Raw genomic sequence first — 18,867 nt, forward strand, 5'->3', positions numbered from 1 at the left:
GTTGCTAAGATTAGTAACTCGAAACAGGAGTTACAGAATAAACATAGACTAGTTGAGGGTGAAGTGATGATGTGTTTTGGAAGTAGTTCCAAGATTGATATGATCATCATCGCACACTTCCTATACTTTCGAGATTAGTGTTGAACCTAAATAAATGTTATTTGGTGTTTGCATTGAGCACAAATATGATTAGATCATATTTATTGCAATACAATTATTCATCTATGATTTGAGCAGATATGGGTATATCTACTTAATGAAACACAAGTCTGAAACATTTGGAAAGTTCAAATAATTTTAGAGTGAAGTGGAGAATCACCGTAACAAGAAAATAAAGTTTCTATGATCTGATCGTGGAGGATATTTGAGTTACGAGTTTGGCCTTCATTTAAAACAATGTGGAATAGTTTCACAGCTCACACACCTGGAACACCACAGCGTAATGGTGTGTCCGAACATTGTAACTGCACTTTATTGGATATGGTGCGATCTATGATGTCTCTTACCGATTTACCACTATCATTTTGGGGTTATGCATTAGAGATAGTTGCATTCACGTTAAACAGGGCACCATCAAAATCCGTTGAGACGACGCCTTATGAACTATGGTTTGGCAAGAAACCAAAGTTGTCATTTCTTAAAGTTTGGGGCTGCGATGCTTATGTGAAAAAGCTTCAACCTGATAAGCTCAAATCCAAATCAGAGAAATGCGTCTTCATAGGATACCCAAAGGAAACGGTTGGGTACACCTTCTATCACAGATTCGAAGGAAAGATCGTTGCTAAGAATGGATCCTTTCTAGAGGAGTTTCTCTCGAAAGAAGTGAGTGGGAGGAAAGTAGAACTTGATGAGGTAATTGTACCTTCTCCCGAATTGGAAAGTAGTTCATCACAGAAATCAGTTCCAGTGATTCCTACACCAATTAGTGAGGAAGCTAATGATGATGATCATGAAACTTCAGATCAAGTTACTATAGAACCTCGTAGGTCTTCCAGAGTATGGTCCGCACCAGTATGGTACGGTAATCCTATTCTAGAAGTCATTTACTAGACCATGATGAACCTACGAACTATGAGGAAGCGATGATGAGCCCAGATTTCGCGAAATGGCTTAAGGCCATGAAATCTGAGATGGGGTCCATGTATGAGAACAAAGTGTGGACTTTGGTGGACTTGCCCGTTGATCGGCAAGCCATAGAATATAAATGGATCTTCAAGAGGAAGACGAACGTTGATAGTAGTGTAACTATCTACAAAGCTCGACCTGTCGCAAAAGGTTTTCGACAAGTTCAAGGTGTTGACTACAATGAGATTTTCTCAACTATAGCGATGCTTAAATCCGTCCAAATCATGTTAGCAATTGCCATATTTTATGAAATCTAGCAAATGGATATAAAAATTGTATTCCTTAAATGGATATTTCTTAAAGAAGAGTTGTATATGATGCAACAAGAAGGTTTTGTCGATCCAAAAGGTGCTAACAAAGTGTGCAAGCTCCAGCGATCCATTTATGGAATGGTGCAAGCTTCTCGGAGTTGGAATAAACGCTTTGATAGTGTGATCAAAGCATATAGTTTTAAACAGACGTTTGGAGAAGCCTGTACAAGAAAGTGAGTGGGAGCTATGTAGCATTTCTAATATTATATGTGGATGACATATTGTTGATTGGAAATGATATAGAATTTCTGGATAGCATAAAGGGATACTTGAATAAGAGTTTTTCATTGAAAGACCTCGGTGAAGCTGCTTATAAATTGGGCATCAAGATCTATAGATAGATCAAGACATTTCATAAGATTTTTTTCAATGAGAAAATACCTTGACAAGTTTTTGAAAGAGTTCAAAATGGATCAGTCAAAGAAGGAATTCTTGTCTGTATTACAAGGTGTAAAGTTGAGTAAGACTCAAATCCCGACCACGATAGAAGATAGAAAGAGAATGAAAGTCATTCCCTATGCCACAGTCATAGGATCTATAAAGTATGTTGTGTTGTGTACCAGACCTATTGTGTACCTTGCCATGTGTTTGGCAAAGGGGTGCAATAATGATCTAAGAGTAGATCACTGGACAGCGGTCAAAATTATCCTTAGTGAGGACTAAGGAAATGTTTCTCGGTAATGGGGGTGATAAAGAGTTCGTCGTAAAGAGTTACGTCGATGCAAGCTTTTACAGTGATCCAGATGACTCTAAGTCTCAATACTGGATACATATTGAAAGTGGGAGCAATTAGCTAGAGTAGCTCCATGCAGAGCATTGTAGACATAGAATATTTGCAAAATACACACGGCTCTGATTGTGACAGACCCATTGACTAAACTTCTCTCACGAGCAAAACATGATCACACCTTGTTGATGCTGGAACGCGTCACACGAACACGTCGATGTGTACCCGCGGCGCCGAGGGAGATGCTCCGCAACTCACACCGCGGGAGGCCGACTTCCAGCGCGGTACGCAAGACAGCAAGCCGGCGCTTTTGGGACCCGAAACCCCACACGCCCGGGAGGGACCCCGTCTGGGCGCGCGGCGGCTATGGGCTGCCCTAGGTCAACCTGATCGCCCCTAGGGCCTCGAGGTTCGCCGCCCTGCAATGAAGAAGAACGAGCGAAGAACGAGGAAGAAGAAGAACTAGGGTTAAGGAGAAAAGATAAAAGATAAAAAGTGGTAGATTGATTGATCGATTGTGTGTTGTTCAATCGGCCATCACCCCTCAGGTATATAAGAGGCGGCTGGACTTCCCGTGCAAGGAAAAGGATTGGATTCACGTCCAAAACCCTAGTCAAATTCGGATTGGTTTTGTCCGAACTTTCCAAAACTGTTCGGTTTAAACTGGCTGCACCTTGCAGGTAACTTTTGAGGTGGTAAACGACCTCGGATGGAAACGAGCCTAAAAGCAATCTTGACCGTTTCGACGAGACGAACAACTTTTATGTTGAACGTTGTTTGATTAGAGTTCATCTTGAGGGTCCAATCGCTCGTGCAATACAGGCTGTTATTCGCGCTACCCATCAGACAGGGTGTCTGGTGGGGCGCGCCACTTTTGGCTCGTGATAGTGCTGTATTCGAATGGCTCTAACTTTTGCATACGAACTCGGATTGGAACGATTCTTATATCAAAAACGATCGTTTCGACGAGACGAAGACAATCCATGTAGATCATTGTTCCATACGAGGCAATCTTGGGTGAGTAATGTGCCGAATAGTGTTCTGAATACAAAATCTCAGTATTTCGAACACAACTTCGGCCTTTGAGATGAGATCAGATGGCGATGACCCAAAGTTCAAAGATGTTCGTATCGACAATACGAAACTTTTTCATGTAGAACACTTCTCCATTTGAGGCCATTTTAAATAAGTTCTTGACTGTGCCAAAATCTGGTGTCAACACATGCCCCCTGTTTTTCGGCAAAGCCTGTGTGCCAAAAAATAACTTGCACATAGCTTGCTCTAAGGACGATGTCAACACTCCATCGGCCATTTTGGCATATTCTTAGGACGATAAGTTTATATCGGCCATTGCTTGTGTGAATATTTTGACGCAAGCTTGGGTGAAACTTTCTCAACTTCCTTAACAATCCGATGATAAAGTCCCATGGATATGTATCTCAAGGTCATCCTCAGAACCATATTATTCACCCTTTTGCTAGGATTTTGCTGATAATCAATAATAAACTTTCTCCAATCCTTATTTTCGCCTGTATAAGAAAAATTCATTAGTGGCCGAAGCGGTGGACTTCGGTTCGGCCTTACCTATTCTGACGAGACTAAGCATCGGCTATTGATAGAAATGCAACACACCATGATTAACATAGTAGCCGGATGCTTGCTGTGCCAACTTTTTCAAATTGTCATGTCTAGAAATATGAACAATTTTATAGCAACCCAAGGTAATTTTGCATCTAGACATACCTTAAGATAAACTATAAGTGACTCGTCAAAACATTGATAACCCTTGGATATTTGTTGCACTACTTATAACGAATCACTGAAAGCCTCAATCTGTATAGCACCTATAGCAACCAAAAGCTCCAAACCGAATAAATTTCATATTCGGCTTTGATTATTGTGTAAAAATATTTTAAGTGGCATAAGGCTTGTTTTGTTCTCCAATTGAACTAATGACGATGTTAGGATGCTACACCGGCCATGCTTTGACATATTCTTAGGGCAATAGATAAATATCAGCCATTAACATGAGGTCCATGTAGAATTCACCCACCAAAGTATGTATAGCCGAAATAAACAAATAAAATAGGAATAAAATATTTCGGCCCCTTTGTATTAGCAACAATGTAACTAACCAAATGTATGGTAATTTGGTAATACTCTCTCATGATATAGAAAATTATGTTGCATCCATGGATCAAAATAAATCAATGGAGGGTAATTGATCATACCTAGGGATGAATTCATGGCAAAGGCATCAACGACATGGTTGAAGAAAATGGATGATGTGCTAACCGAAGATTTTGATGTTGTGATGTGCACCTTCGGCTTAATTGTTTGTTGCTTTCATTATTTTCCTTCTTCACTTTTATTGTACTTGTTGCAATAGAAGCATGCACATCATTTTTGTGTTGATTGATCTTCTTGGGAACCCATGCCATGTTCTTCTTTTTCAGCTCTTGTGCACTAAGATTTTGTAATTTTTTCTTTTGCCAATATGATAAACCGAGTGGGCATCTCGGCTGTGATTTTGTTTCAACCAATGGCAACTCTTTTTGGGCCTTGTGCACCCTCAACTTCTTTTCTTCAGATTTGGCACTCTGATTTTTATCAGTTGATTGCTTCACTTCTTTGCCTTTTGTAGCCAATGTCAACACTTTAATTGGCTCTTTGTTATTTGGGATCAAATCTGAAGCAGCACACTTACGACCATCTCTTTTCACGCGGTAAACTTGCTTTACCACCTCTTTCTTCTTTCTTGAGCTCTGGACCGATTCCTTATGATTGAAATGGTCTTTGACGCGTGATTGTTCAAATGTTGATCTCCTTGGAGCTGCATAGTATTGGTGAGATTGTCTAGAATAAGATGGAGAATGTACCCTTGTATCATACCTGTCCCATGATGAATATGTATCTATATGAGCATAGGGAGGTATCGACGGCATTGGCATCGGCGGCCCAAGATATGAATATGTTGCATTAAAATTATCACTTTGCCAATACCGATCCTCATATTTGCGCCTTGGGGGTGATCTTGGTTTCTTTGCCTGATTTGGCCGATAAGCATTCTTCTCTTCACTCTTCTTTTGATATTTATCCAATAGTTCAGCAAAGGTGATTTTTGATCTCTTACACTTGCGCTTATTCCGGCCTTTGTTTTCTTTTGGTTTGCTTTCATCGATCATTAGATTTGCTTGCTGCCCCCCAGTCCTTGGCGTCTCCATTGTAGCTTCGATGGAACTCCCGCCCTCAAGATTATGCTCGTTATGCTCTTCAACAACTTCTTTACTTGAAAGCTTGATCCCATCACCTGCAGCTTTTACATTCTTTTTAAATGGATCGGCCTAAAGCAACCGATGTAAAAACTTTTTGCCATCGAGACCAATCGGAATAGACTGGTCATATCTTGGTGTTTCAACAAACTTCAATCGTCCTTTTTCAATGGCTGATTTAACTATTTGACGAAACATGTTGCAATCCTCAAAATTATGCTTGGACGAATCATCCAACTTACAATACATTCGTCCTTGGATTGATGGCTTAACATGGTGATCAAGAATTGTAATGTAATTATTTTTCAGCAACAAATCAAATATTTTATCACACATGCTTGAATTGAAAGTATACTTCTTGTTTCCTAGCCGATCTTGCTGTTTGAACGGCTTTGGAGATAAGCAAACGAATGGTTCAGATTTGGAATCTCCCCATTCGGCTATGCATTGTGTTTTCCACTCTATCTCCGATGTCTTTGGATATGATATTATATTAGCATCGGTTTTCTCAATAGAATTTAACCTTGGCTTTAAATTTCTGAAACGAAGATATTTAGAACATACATGTCTCAGTTGAGACCAAGTGTAAGCCAAGTAAGAAATAATCAAAGCTACCCAACTAGATATGAACTTTAGAGAAAGCAATGGGAAAAGCTTTGGCTGTAACAATAAGTCATTATCGGTCTTTATAAATGGTGCAATGGGTTGACCGATATGTTCCATAACAATTTTACTGCTAACAAGTAAATTACCCTTCCTCATTGGTCTTTCAAAATTACTTATGAGAATATTTCTTATAGATGCATCAATAATGAAGTTGCGACCAAATCTAAAAATAGGTAAATTACTCGCTATGCATACCTCTTCAAATATGTTAGGAGAGCATGATAGTGGTGCCATTTGAAGAACATCTTGCTCCGTCTTTGGATGGCTCCCCAACACCTTGTCATCATCTTTTTCTTGAATCCGTGCATCATTGCTTTGAAGAATTTTGTCGGCCGAACTTTGTTCGGCTACTTGTTCTTGTCCTTGAAGCTTGTCAATTTCTACGACGCGTAACTCATAGGGCAGGAAGTAGGTTCCATTAACTTCAGAAAAATCAAGCACCGTTGTTTTCCTATGCTTGCCATGTCCTTTCTCAATAATGCTTGCCTCGTTGGATTTGATGGATTCAGAATATATACTACTTGATTCGGCTTTTTCAACCGAAGCACTTTCATGTTCCGAATCATCCTTCTTTTCATTGATAGTACCAATTGGCAATGCTTCTTTTATCTGAGCCAATTCTTTTTCTATTTGTTTCTGTCGGCGAGTGGCAAAATTAGCTTTAAGCTTTTTCTCAATTTCAGCCCACTCCGGATATGATTGCCCCCCAATGCTTTTAGATTTTTTCGGCAATGACACACGAGTGTTGCCGAAATTTTGCAATTGTGTAGGGGGTGTATAATATGATGTAGTACTAGGTGAAGGCATATGCAGTGTTGTAAGACCATACTTTTGCTCGCCAATTTTATCAATTGGCAAAGATTCATCTTCTTGCAAAACTCTAGCTTTTATTGCGGCATAATCAGGAAATAGCCCCTTTTCATGTTGTTCAAGGCAAAGAGCACTAATTCTCTTATTTTGGGCTAAACTCTTCAATGCAGCCACCACTACCTCATCTTCTACAATGTTGGGCACAACCGCTCCTGTAAAATTTACATTCATTCGGCTATAACCAGGAAGGTGTGAAGCCGAATTATGAGCATCTACAGTTGTGTATGGTGCCGAAGAATTACTAACATGAGGTATAGCATATGATGGTTGAGAGTAACTGGCCAAATAGCCATTAGTAGCATGGCCAATTCTCTCATTCATCGGCATGGTTGGATTACTATATTGCACATTAGCTGCCGATGAATAAAAGGGTGAAACACTTTCTTGTATGGCATTGGAAATTCTAACTTGGGGTGTTTCAAATTGATTAATCGAACTCATCATGTTGCTCATCGGCATATGAATTTGTGGGGTTGCCGATGCATGGGAGTTGGGATACATATGTTGCATGTTGCTAAATTTATAAGAATTTGAAACATGAAGATTGTTTTGCATCGGCCCTTGCACATAATTAGATGCATGATTGATAAAACTAGGGCTAGCCGATACATTATGCTCAATAGGTGATCCAGCAACAACATATGGATTATTTGCATCTACAAAGGGGAATTGTGTATTCATATTACTTTTGTAGATTGCAGCAACTTGATGACGATCTCTTCGTAGCAAGAACGGGCTGAAGACCGTTCAAAGCTTCGTCCCCAGCGGAGTCGCCAAAAAGTGTGTTGACGCTGGAACGCGTCACACGAACACGTCGATGTGTAACCGCGGCGCCGAGGGAGATGCTCCGCAACTCACACCGCGGGAGGCCGACTTCCAGCGCGATACGCAAGACAGCAAGCCGGCGCTTTTGGGACCCGAAACCCCACACGCCCGGGAGGGACCCCGTCTGGGCGTGCGGCGGCTATGGGCTGCCCTAGGTCGACTTGATCGCCCCTAGGGCCTCGAGGTTCGCCGCCCTGCAATGAAGAAGAACGAGCGAAGAACGAGGAAGAATAAGAACTAGGGTTAAAGAGAAAAGATAAAAGATAAAAAGTGGTAGATTGATTGATCGATTGTGTGTTGTTCAATCGGCCATCACCCCTCAGGTATATAAGAGGTGTCTGGACTTCCCGTGCAAGGAAAAGGATTGGATTCACGTCCAAAACCCTAGTCAAATTCGGATTGGTTTTGTCCGAACTTTCCAAAACTATTTGGTTTAAACTGGCTGCACCTTGCGGGTAACTTTTGAGGTGGTAAACGACCTCGGATGGAAACGAGCCTAAAAGCAATCTTGACCGTTTCGACGAGACGAACAACTTTTATGTTGAACGTTTTTTGATTAGAGTTCATCTTGAGGGTCAAATCGCTCGTGTAATACAGGCTGTTATTCGCGCTACCCATCAGACAGGGTGTCTGGTGGGGCGCGCCACTTTTGGCTCGTGATAGTGCTGTATTCGGATGGCTCTAACTTTTGCATACGAACTCGGATTGGAACGATTCTTATGTCAAAATCGATCGTTTCGACGAGACGAAGACAATCCATGTAGATCATTGTTCCATACGAGGCAGTCTTGGGTGAGTAATGTGCCGAATAGTGTTCTGAATACAAAATCTCAGTATTTCGAACACAACTTCGGCCTTTGAGATGAGATCAGATGGCGATGGCCCAAACTTCAAAGATGTTCGTATCGACAATACGAAACTTTTTCATGTAGAACACTTCTCCATTTGAGGCCATTTTAAATAAGTTCTTGACTGTGCCAAAATCTGGTGTCAACACACCTTAGTAATCTTTGGGTGCTAATCACATAGCGATGTGAACTAGATTATTGACTCTAGTAAACCCTTTGGGTGTTGGTCACATGGCGATGTGAACTATGAGTGTTAATCACATACAGATGTGAACTATTGGTGTTAAATCACGTGGCGATGTGAACTAGATTACTGACTCTAGTGTAAGAGGGAGACTGAAGGAAATATGCAATGGAGGCAATAATAAAGTTATTATTTATTTCCTTATTTCATGATAAATGTTTATTATTCATGCTAGAATTGTATTAACCGGAAACTTAGTACATGTGTGAATACATAGACAAAATATAGTGTCCCTAGTATGCCTCTACTTGACTAACTCATTAATCAAAGACGGTTATGTTTCCTAACCATAGACATGTGTTGTCATTTGATGAACGGGATCACATCATTAGGAGGATGAAGTGATGGACAAGACCCATCCGTTAGCTTAGCATCATGATCGTTACAATTTCATTGCTACTGCTTTCTTCATGACTTATACATGTTTCTCAGACTATAAGATTATGCAACTCCCGAATACCGGAGGAACACTTTGTGTGCTACCAAATGTCACAACGTAAAAAGGGTGATTATAAAAGGTGCTCTACAGGTGTCTCTAAAAGTGTCTGTTGGGTTGGCATAGATCAAGATTAGGATTTGTCACTCCGTGTTTCGGAGAGGCATCTCTGGGTCCTCTCGGTAATGCTCATCACTATAAGCCTTGCAAGCATTGTGACTAATGAGTTAGTTGCAGGATGAAGTATTATGTAACGAGTAAAGAGACTTGCCGGTAACGAGATTGAACTAGGTATGAGGATACCGACGATCGAATCTCGGGCAAGTAACATATCGATGACAAAGGGAACAACATATGTTGTTATGCGATTTGACCGATAAAGATCTTCGTAGAATATGTAGGAGCCAATATGAGTATCCAGGTTCCGCTATTGGTTATTGACCAGAAGTGAGTCTCGGTCATGTCTACATAGTTCTCGAACCCGTAGGGTCCGCACACTTAACGTTCGATGACGATCGGTATTATGAGTTTATGTGTTTTGATGTACCTAAGGTTGTTCGGAGTCCCGGATGTGATCACGAACATGACAAGGAGTCTCGAAATGGTCGAGACATAAAGATTGATATATTGGAAGGCTATGTTTGGATACTGGAAAGGTTCCGAGTGGTTCGGGCATTTTTTCGGAGTACCAGGAAGTTGCCGGAACCCCCCGGGAGAAGTAATGGGCCTATTGGGCCTTATTGGAGGAGAGGAGAGAGGGCACAAGGGAGGGGCGCACCCTCCCTTGCCCAAACCCAATTGGACTAGGGGAGGGGGGCGGGCCCCCTCTTTCCTTCTCCCTCTCTCTCCCTTCCCTTTCCCTCCGGTGGAAGAAAGGAAAAGGGAGGGGGGCGAATCCTACTTGGACTAGGAGTCCAAGTAGGACTCCCCCCTGGCGCGCCCAACTTGGCTGGCTTCCTCTCTCCCTCCCTCCTGTAACGTGGCCAGGGGGCACCCCATAGACACAAGTTGATCTTTTAGCCGTGTGCGGTGCCCCCCTCCATAGTTACACACCCCGGTCATATCGTCATAGTGCTTAGGCGAAGCCCTGCGCCGGTAACTTCATCATCACCATCGCCACGCCGTCGTGCTGAGAAGCTCTCCCTCGGCCTCACCTGGATCAAGAGTACGAGGGACGTCATCGAGCTGAACGTGTGCCGAACGCGGAGGTGCCGTACGTTCGGTGCTTGGATCGGTTGGATTGTGAAGACGTTCGACTACATCAACCGCGTTACATAACGCTTCCGCTTTCGGTCTACGAGGGTACGTAGACAACACTGTCCCCTCTAGTTGCTATGCATCATCTAGATAGATCTTGCGTGATCGTAGGAAAATTTTGAAATTACTGCGTTCCCCGACAGGTACCCCCGTATTCGTGCCAAGGTTTTGACGGGGATAGAGAGGGTTTATCTTTGTGATTGGGTCTTTTAGTTGCTTTGCTACTAGAGATCTAGGTGGTCAAAGGCTTAAAGGTCTGGAATAGGTGTGAGTGGTGGATAGGCCACCTTCACAATCTTCTCCCTTCTATCTTTATCCAAAGTGAGGTAGGGCGGTTCGCTTGAGTTGCTCAACCACCCCTTTGCTCGGTGCTCATGATGCGCCACAGAGCCTCCACCGTGCTAGCGGTCAAGTTATATAAGAATTGGTTGGAACCTGAAGATGGAGATATTAATGACATGACGTAGAGGTCAAATTTGATGAGTGCATAGGACGTCCAGCAGACGTCGTTGAGGAAGCTCACCAGCGACAAGACTTACACCCTACTTGCCTACTCGGATTACTGAAAGCAACCAATACCAGCCTACTCAATCCTTTCCCTTTTCGCGTCTCCACATTTGTCTTTTTTAATACCTCGTTATTTTCCGAGGATACGAATCGAATGGCGGGGCAACACTACATGTACTCCATCGCGGCCTTAGGGGGTGCAACCCCCCATCTCCATCTTGATTGGGGCATGGGCTGCCATCCATCTTCCCATCCCCCGACGAAAGACCAAGATTTCTCCAATGTTTTCCTCCCTCTTCAAAATGTCTCTCATCAGAATAAAAAAGGTATTGTACTGTGACAATCCACCCAACCCTTCACCCAACCCCTTTCCCAAGTGTGTGATTAGCATATGTGCTCGCTTTCGACCACAGCCGTACTCGATGTTTTGAATGTCAATTTTTGCATTTAGGTTTGTAATGCGTACTCTGCCTAGTACTAATTGGTTCACGTGTTCATTGTGTGCATGTTAGTGTTCTGCTCTTCATGTTCTAGGTCAGATAATAATTAATTAATAATAATTTTGGGATAACAAACATTATGATGCTTCCTACTCCAGAGATATGCCTCCCCATTTGGTGGCACATTACATTTTCAAATTTCTGAGCTTCCAAGTAAGACCACTGATGCACCAAGTTCACATTTTCATGCTTCTTGTTAGCTTGCATTCACAGTATGCTTCCAAGTAATAGTACTGATGCATGCAGCACACTGTCTCATGCTTCGTATTAATCGTGCTTCCACATTATATTCCTTTTGTTTCATTCTGCTTCTTATTACCATTCTGCTTCCAAGTATTAGTACAAATGTGCCCAGTACATTTTTTTTTGCTTCTTTCGCATCATACTTCCACATTAAATTCCTTATGTTTCATACAGCTAAAAGTTTACTTCCACTCAAAACATTTTATTAAGGTTTGTTAACTACAAAATAACTTTCTTATGTTCTCAGTTGACCCGCGACATTGAAAGAGGACGAAACCCAATGGATGCTCAAGAGCCGATATGCGGCTGGAAGGTTACATGATCTCCATCAAGAAAACCACGATACTCGATCTCGCGGGTTAGGTGTGCCATTTTTTGCTGCGTTGGGAGAGAAGCATCCGACCAGGAAGCACTGTTCGAGAGCGAAAGAAGGGCGCCTAGAGAGAGAAGCGATTGTATCTCACGGGATCAATTTCTTATATGGAAGCACTTAATCATGGTGCCATATCCAATCCAACGATGGCTAGTGGTTCCCATGATGGATAGTGGTTCCCAATGGTTTTCAATCCAACGGCCAAACACTGGTCAGGATGCAAAGCATCAGCCGTGTGATGGCTAGTGGCTATTTTTTTTAAATAATATATTTTTTTTATTAATTTTCATAAATATTACGCCGGATAAAAAATTTCAAAAATAATACACTGTCGGCCCGCTGCAGGCCGACTGGGCCTAGTCGGCCCACAGCAGGCCGATTGGATTCCAGTCGGCCTACAGCTGGCCGACTGGCCCCTGTCGGCCCACTGTGGGCTGATTGCGTCCTGTCGGCCCACTGTGGGCCGACTGGAGCTAATTGGCATAAAAAATATATGTTTAAAAAAATATTAATTATGTAATTAAAAAATGTTAAACGTGTATAAAAAATGTTCCTGATGCATACAAAAAATGTACAATATATATGCAAAAATGTTGACATAAAAAATATGTTTTGAAAAGTGTTAAGCATGTATTTAAAAATTGTTAAATGTGTGTATAAAAAATGTTCCTTATTCATACAAAAAATATAGAATGTGTATGAAAAAAATTGATACCAAAAAATTATGTTTGAAAAATATGTCTGAAAAGTTGACATTTTTTCAAATACATGATTAAAAATTGTTAAATGTGTGTATAAAAAATGTTCCTTATTTATAAAAAAGATATAGAATGTGTATGAAAAAAAGTTGACACCAAAAAATATGTTTGAAAAAAATGTTCCAGTTCCATACAAAAAGAGCAACCAATCATATTTTTTTCACAACCTTGATTTATTTTTTGTCACCAACTCACCAACATAATTTTTTGGTGTCAACTTTTTTTCATACACATTCTATATTTTTTGTATAAACAGGAACATTTTTTATACACATATTTAACAATTTTAAATACATGATTAACACTTTTTAAAACATACTTTTTATGTCAACATTTTTGCATATATATTGTACATTTTTTTATACATCAGAAAAAAAATTTTATACACGTTTAACATTTTTTATTTACATGATTAATATTTTTTTAAACATATAATTTTATGCCTATTTTTTTACAAAAACAATTAGCCCATAGCGGGCCAATTAGCTTCAGTCAGCCCACAATGGGCCGACAGGACCCAATCAGCCTACAGTGGGCCGACAGGGGCCAGTCGGCCAGCTGTAGGCCGACTGGAATCCAATCGGCCTGCTGTGGGCCGACTAGGCCCAGTCGGCCTGCAGCGGGCCGATGGTGTATTATTTTTGAATTTTTTTTACCCAGCGTAATATTTATAAAAATTAATAAAAAAAGTATTATTTAAAAAAATTTAGCTGGCTAGTGGTTCCAGAATAGAATTGAGATAAGGATCAAGAGATTGCTACGGAGGTTTCCTAGGCATTCCTCTACATTCAGTTGGCCCAAAGAACCCAGTTCAATATTTTCGACAATCCACCAAAATGGGGCATCACAACTTTTTGGGTTTGCAATCACGGTAGTACCAAGGGGTAGTGGCACCATCCATGTGCTTTGGGAACAGTCAGGTGACAACATTAGCGCGCAAACATTGAAACTTAGTTCGGATGGACAAAATGAATCCTATTTTTCTGAGTGAAAATTACTGAATCCATGGCAAAATTGTTCTAGCACACATATATATACAAAATGAATCCTACTCCATCCGTTCCTAAATACTTGTCTTTTTAGGATTTCGAATAGACTACCACATATGGATGTATATGGACACATTTTAGTTATTAAAATCTCTAAAAAACAAATATTTAGGAACGGAGGGGAGTATTTTTTCTGAGTGAAAATTGCTGAATCCTTGGCAAATTGTTCTAGCACACATCTATATACAAAATGAATCCTATTTTTTTGAGTGAATTTTTTGAGTATAAATTACTGAATTCTTGGCAAAATTGTTCTAGCACACATCTATATTATTCACCAAACATTTGATTTATGTCATTTTTCCAATAAGAATACTGTTTTTTCGAGAGAAAACATTAGATTCATTCATTTGATCTATTAGGCGCGAAATTACGAATTAAACTCCTGCCATTTCTTTCCCGAGGCAAACCTGTAGATTCCAGCAAAAACAAAAAGGGAAACTATTGCCAGAAGGAACTACTGGGCTTAGCAATTTAGAGCCCAACTCTTATCAAATGATCACCAGAAAAGGCCCACGGCCTGAACCACCACGGCAGCGCAGCGGCGTCTCAGGTTTAGTCCCACATCGCTAACGGGAGGAGGAATAGAGGGAGAGCGGCCTATATAGTAGACGCCTTGGGCACCGTTGCAAAGCACTTACCTGGACGGGGTCAACAGCTGATCAAGAAGAGCTGTGGCCTAGATCAATGGCTCACATTGCACCTTGTTGAGTGCGTTGGCCTACCATCTCCCTACGGGGAGAGTGGACGTCATAATTTGTGCCAGAGGGGGTACGCGTTCGCGCGGCCCCTGCCAAACTTTGAAAATTAAAATTTGGTCCTTAGCAGCGGTTGTTTATGCTTTCTCTGCTGCCCCTTTCAATCTTCCAAATCCCTTTCTGGTACAGTTTACGATGGATGCTCGTCCACCAGCAGTAAATTCTTGGACTCAACACGATTAAAAGTGCCATATGCCGTAGCAGCTATATGGCGCATAAAGCACACTTCTAAACTACCGTACAGAATAACCTAGCATTACTGCTAAAGTAGAACACACGATACAGATTACTACCACGAGTACACGCTAATAAAAGAGATGTTATGTCACGCTAGGAAGCCGTTGACTGCATGCGTAGGCGCGGTGCTTTTAGCCTTTAGGCGATGTCGATGGAGCGGACGTTGCGCTGCTTCTGGGCCTCTTCGTCCTTGGGCACGACGACCCTGAGCACGCCGTCCTGCATGGTGCACCGGATGCCGTCCGCCTTGGCGTTCTCCGGCAGGCGGAACCGGCGCATGAAGGACCCGAAGCTGCGCTCCACGCGGTTCCAGGCGTCGCCCTTGTGCTCCTCCTCCCGCGTCTTCTCCCCGCTGATCTTGAGCACGTTGCCGTCCTCCACCTCCACCTTCACGTCCTCCTTCCGCACCCCTACATGCACGGCAGCAACATCAATGGATCAGATGGAAAGCTTTTCTGTGAGGCCGCCTTGACAAAAAAGACACGGGACACCACGTACGTACCGGGGATCTCCGCGGAGAAGATGTGCTCCTTGTCGTTCTCGTGCCAGTCGACGTTGGTGCGAGCCATGGCGGTCGCGTCGTCACGGCTGCCGCCTTCGCGGCGGCCGCCGTCCAAGGGCCAAGGAGAGCCGAAGGGGTCCCAGAGGTCGGAGGAGAAGGGGTCCATCCCTCCCCGGCCACCGCCGAACCAAGGCATGAGCGACATGGCTGACACGCACGGTGGTGTTCGGTTGACACGATGCCCCACGAGACAGGTATGCTACCGGGCTGTTTGTAGTGGCAAGAGCGCTTCCACCTGGGCGGTTTTATAGTGCTCCAGATGCTTGCATGCATGGCCGCGTGGAGCATCGGCTTGACACGTTCGCTGTGTACGTGCTGCCCGCGTGCACAGGTGTTGCCGCATCGAGGACTCGTGTGATGCTTTAGCATGCGACGAGGCTGCCTTCGCAGTTCGCACCGCACCCACATCAGGCGTGCATGCACGACGGTGGCGCGAGGCTGGGTTGGGGGTTGCCACTTGGTGAGACGAGATACTTTCTCTCCGTGTCATGCATTTGTACGTGGTCGAGGCCGACGATGGTAAAACAGTGGACTCTCGAATCACCAGCGACGGTCCGGATCGCGTAGTTTAGACATGTTCTGCCATTCTAAGCGGGCCTGTATAGGTTCATAGAGCAGTCTTGATATATTTTTTTCTCGAATCCGAGACAAATGGAGGGCATTATAAGAGTCTGAACAGCAGACACGTAGGACTCTGACATCCCTGACGCACCTAAAACATCACCAAAACTCCTCCCGGACTGAGCGCCTTTATCCTCCTATTTTCTTTTCTTTCTTTTTCTCTCTTGCCTTCATCGTCGTTCCAACCACCCCGGCCGCCCTGTCATACCCATACCGGAGCTCGAGAGTCCGTCACCTCCAACGATACACTCGGGCTCCAAGCCGCTTCTCATCCGCCGCCGTTCCATACCTCTCCTCCGATCGCTGCGCAGGTACCATCAGCTCCTACAATACTCATCATGTCCGATAACTGTTTGGTGAAATGCCTGTGCTAAATTTTTTTGTCCTTTCTTCTTTGAAGCAATGGATTCAAATACGAAGTACATATATGAGCACTATCTTGAGTTGTCCAACAGCTTATCTGACAAGGAGGATTACACGGATTTTAAGACGGCGATGATGCAAGTGGTCCTTGCCGGCAAAGCATGCGAAAAAGCATGTTCTCAATTTCGAGGGATCGAAATCAAGGGTCATCGAGTGCTCAACCGCAACAGGACGCGCGACCATTTGACGCTGATGGACGACTACTTTGCCCCCGATGCTCTCTTCACCGACAATTTTCATTGGCACTTTCGGATACACAAAAGTGTCCTTTTACCACGACGTCCGGTCCTTTGATGACTACTTCATCGTGAAAAAGGACGCCGTGGGAAGGATTGTGTTCTCTGGTTACCAGAAGTGCATGGGGCGCACTACGAATGCTTGCATATGACATGACCACTGATTCCTGGGATGAGTACCTACAGATGTTTGAGAGCACATGTGGAGATGCCATGGTCGGAGCAACTGCCATGATCTCAGTGTTTGGACCTCAGTACCTAAGAAAACCAACTGTGATAGACACCGAGAGGCTCTTGGCAATCTCAGAAGTAAGAGGGTGGCCTGGTTTATTTGGATCACTTGGCTGGATGCATTGAAAATGAAAGAACTGCCCAAAAGCTTTACAAGGCAATATCAGAGTGTTAAGAAGTCCACCATCATTTTTGAAGCAGTTGCATCGCAAGATTTTTGGATTTGGCATGCCTGGGTCTCACAATCACATCAATGTGCTGCGGTGTTCACCATTATTTTCTAGGCTTACTGAAGGAAAAACTCCTCCTAGCCACTATACTGTCAATGTCATGAGTACAACATGAGCTACTTTCTGGTTGACGGTATATATCCTCCGTGGGCTACCTTTGTCAACATCATCTCTAACTCAATTGGCCATAATTTTTTTGCTTTGCCAAAAACAAGCAGCTAGAAAGGGCGTTGAGAGGGAATTTGGAGTTATGCAGGTACGTTTTGCAGTTGTTCATGGACCTGCTAAACAATATGATTCGGAGACCTTGTGAGAGGTGATGACCTGTTTTGTGATAATGCACAACATGGTCATGAAGGATGAGGGTGAGGATGCTGCCGCGGGTATTGAATTTGAGAACATGTGTGCTCCTACCAAACTTCTAGACCAGAATCCGGCCACATTTGATGAGTTTGTTCAGATGCATCAACAAATTCAGCATCGAACAACTCACGAGCAATTGAAGGAATATCTGATTGAGCATCTGTGGACGGTTAAAAGGGACAACAATATTGGAGTGTAATATTTAAACTTATTTAAATTAGAACCAATGTTGTATTTGAACATTTGAACTACTCAATATATGTAACTATTTGAGTGTGCAGGCTTTTAATATTTTTAGGCCAGATGTATGCAGGTAGTGTTGAATTGTCGGCTTTCACATCCATGTCCGCGGACTGGTTTCTCTGTCCACTGACGGATGCGAGAGCAAACTTGCGGGTTAGCTTTGAAGTTGCCCTAACTGCATCTACATCCGTATTTATTAAATTCGGCACCTTAGCGCCTGGACGTGTCCGCGGACAGTGATTAATCAATCCTACAGCCGTCGCATCCATAGCTATGTAAGCTATTCTTATATACGGTACACTAAATTCATATATTTAAACAAACTAAAATTACTAAAGTCATCAATGAAACAAACAGACATTGAAACATCACAATTGACGAACAAAGATCTTCTAAACTAAAATCACTAAAAATGCACATTTAAACGGAGAGGGGTGAGCACCTTCACATCACTTTCTCGCCGGTCCTTTGCCCTTCCGGTCACCCGAGCGGTTGTAAGCCTGTAACCCTCCGCGTAGACGTCAAAGTCGTCAGACGAGGAGTCAATGTAGCCGGCCATCCTCCAGACGGCGCGTTTTTGCTGTTTCGCCAGCTTCGTGGCTTTCACTGCTTCCACCGCCTTCTCCACCACTTTGCACTCCGATTGCTCAATACCGAGCCGGAGCGCCTCGGCATTCGTCCGATGGAGCCGACACACGTCTGTCTTCGCAGTCATCAGTGAGCGGTAGAGAACAACCGCGAGGAGCTTCTCCTCCGCATTAGGCTCCAGCAAACTGCATCAGCAACGGGAGGAAGATGCATCCGCCTCTGCCGCCGCCGTCCTCTCCCTAGCCCGCTGCCTCTTGCGGCGGGTTGCGCACGCCTCCCATTTTGATGTCCGTGCCCGCGGCATGGGCACGATCACCCAGTAATGCCCGTGAGGAGCTGCTGCCGGAGTGGGAGAAGAAGGGCG

The 18,867-nt window shown here is 43.2% G+C and overlaps 1 protein-coding gene and 1 non-coding gene across 2 annotated transcripts; one reads left to right on the forward strand and one right to left on the reverse strand.

Annotated features, from left to right (window-relative positions):
• Window positions 1-14,644: 14,644 nt before the first annotated feature.
• Window positions 14,645-14,805, forward strand: LOC119342244. Its single transcript, XR_005165479.1, has one exon. It is a non-coding gene; the product is annotated as a U1 spliceosomal RNA (small nuclear RNA).
• Window positions 14,806-14,948: 143 nt separating this feature from the next.
• Window positions 14,949-15,767, reverse strand: LOC119340098 (17.4 kDa class I heat shock protein-like). Its single transcript, XM_037612008.1, has 2 exons — window positions 15,509-15,767; window positions 14,949-15,416 (listed from the first exon to the last, which is right to left on the reverse strand). The coding sequence occupies exons 1-2, from the start codon at window positions 15,711-15,713 to the stop codon at window positions 15,145-15,147; spliced, it is 477 nt and encodes a 158-aa protein (XP_037467905.1). The 5' UTR covers window positions 15,714-15,767; the 3' UTR covers window positions 14,949-15,144.
• Between the last annotated feature and the right edge of the window lie 3,100 nt (window positions 15,768-18,867).

This window comes from Triticum dicoccoides, chromosome 7B (genome assembly GCF_002162155.2).
Source record: "Triticum dicoccoides isolate Atlit2015 ecotype Zavitan chromosome 7B, WEW_v2.0, whole genome shotgun sequence".
In the NCBI taxonomy this organism is placed as follows: domain Eukaryota; kingdom Viridiplantae; phylum Streptophyta; class Magnoliopsida; order Poales; family Poaceae; genus Triticum; species Triticum dicoccoides.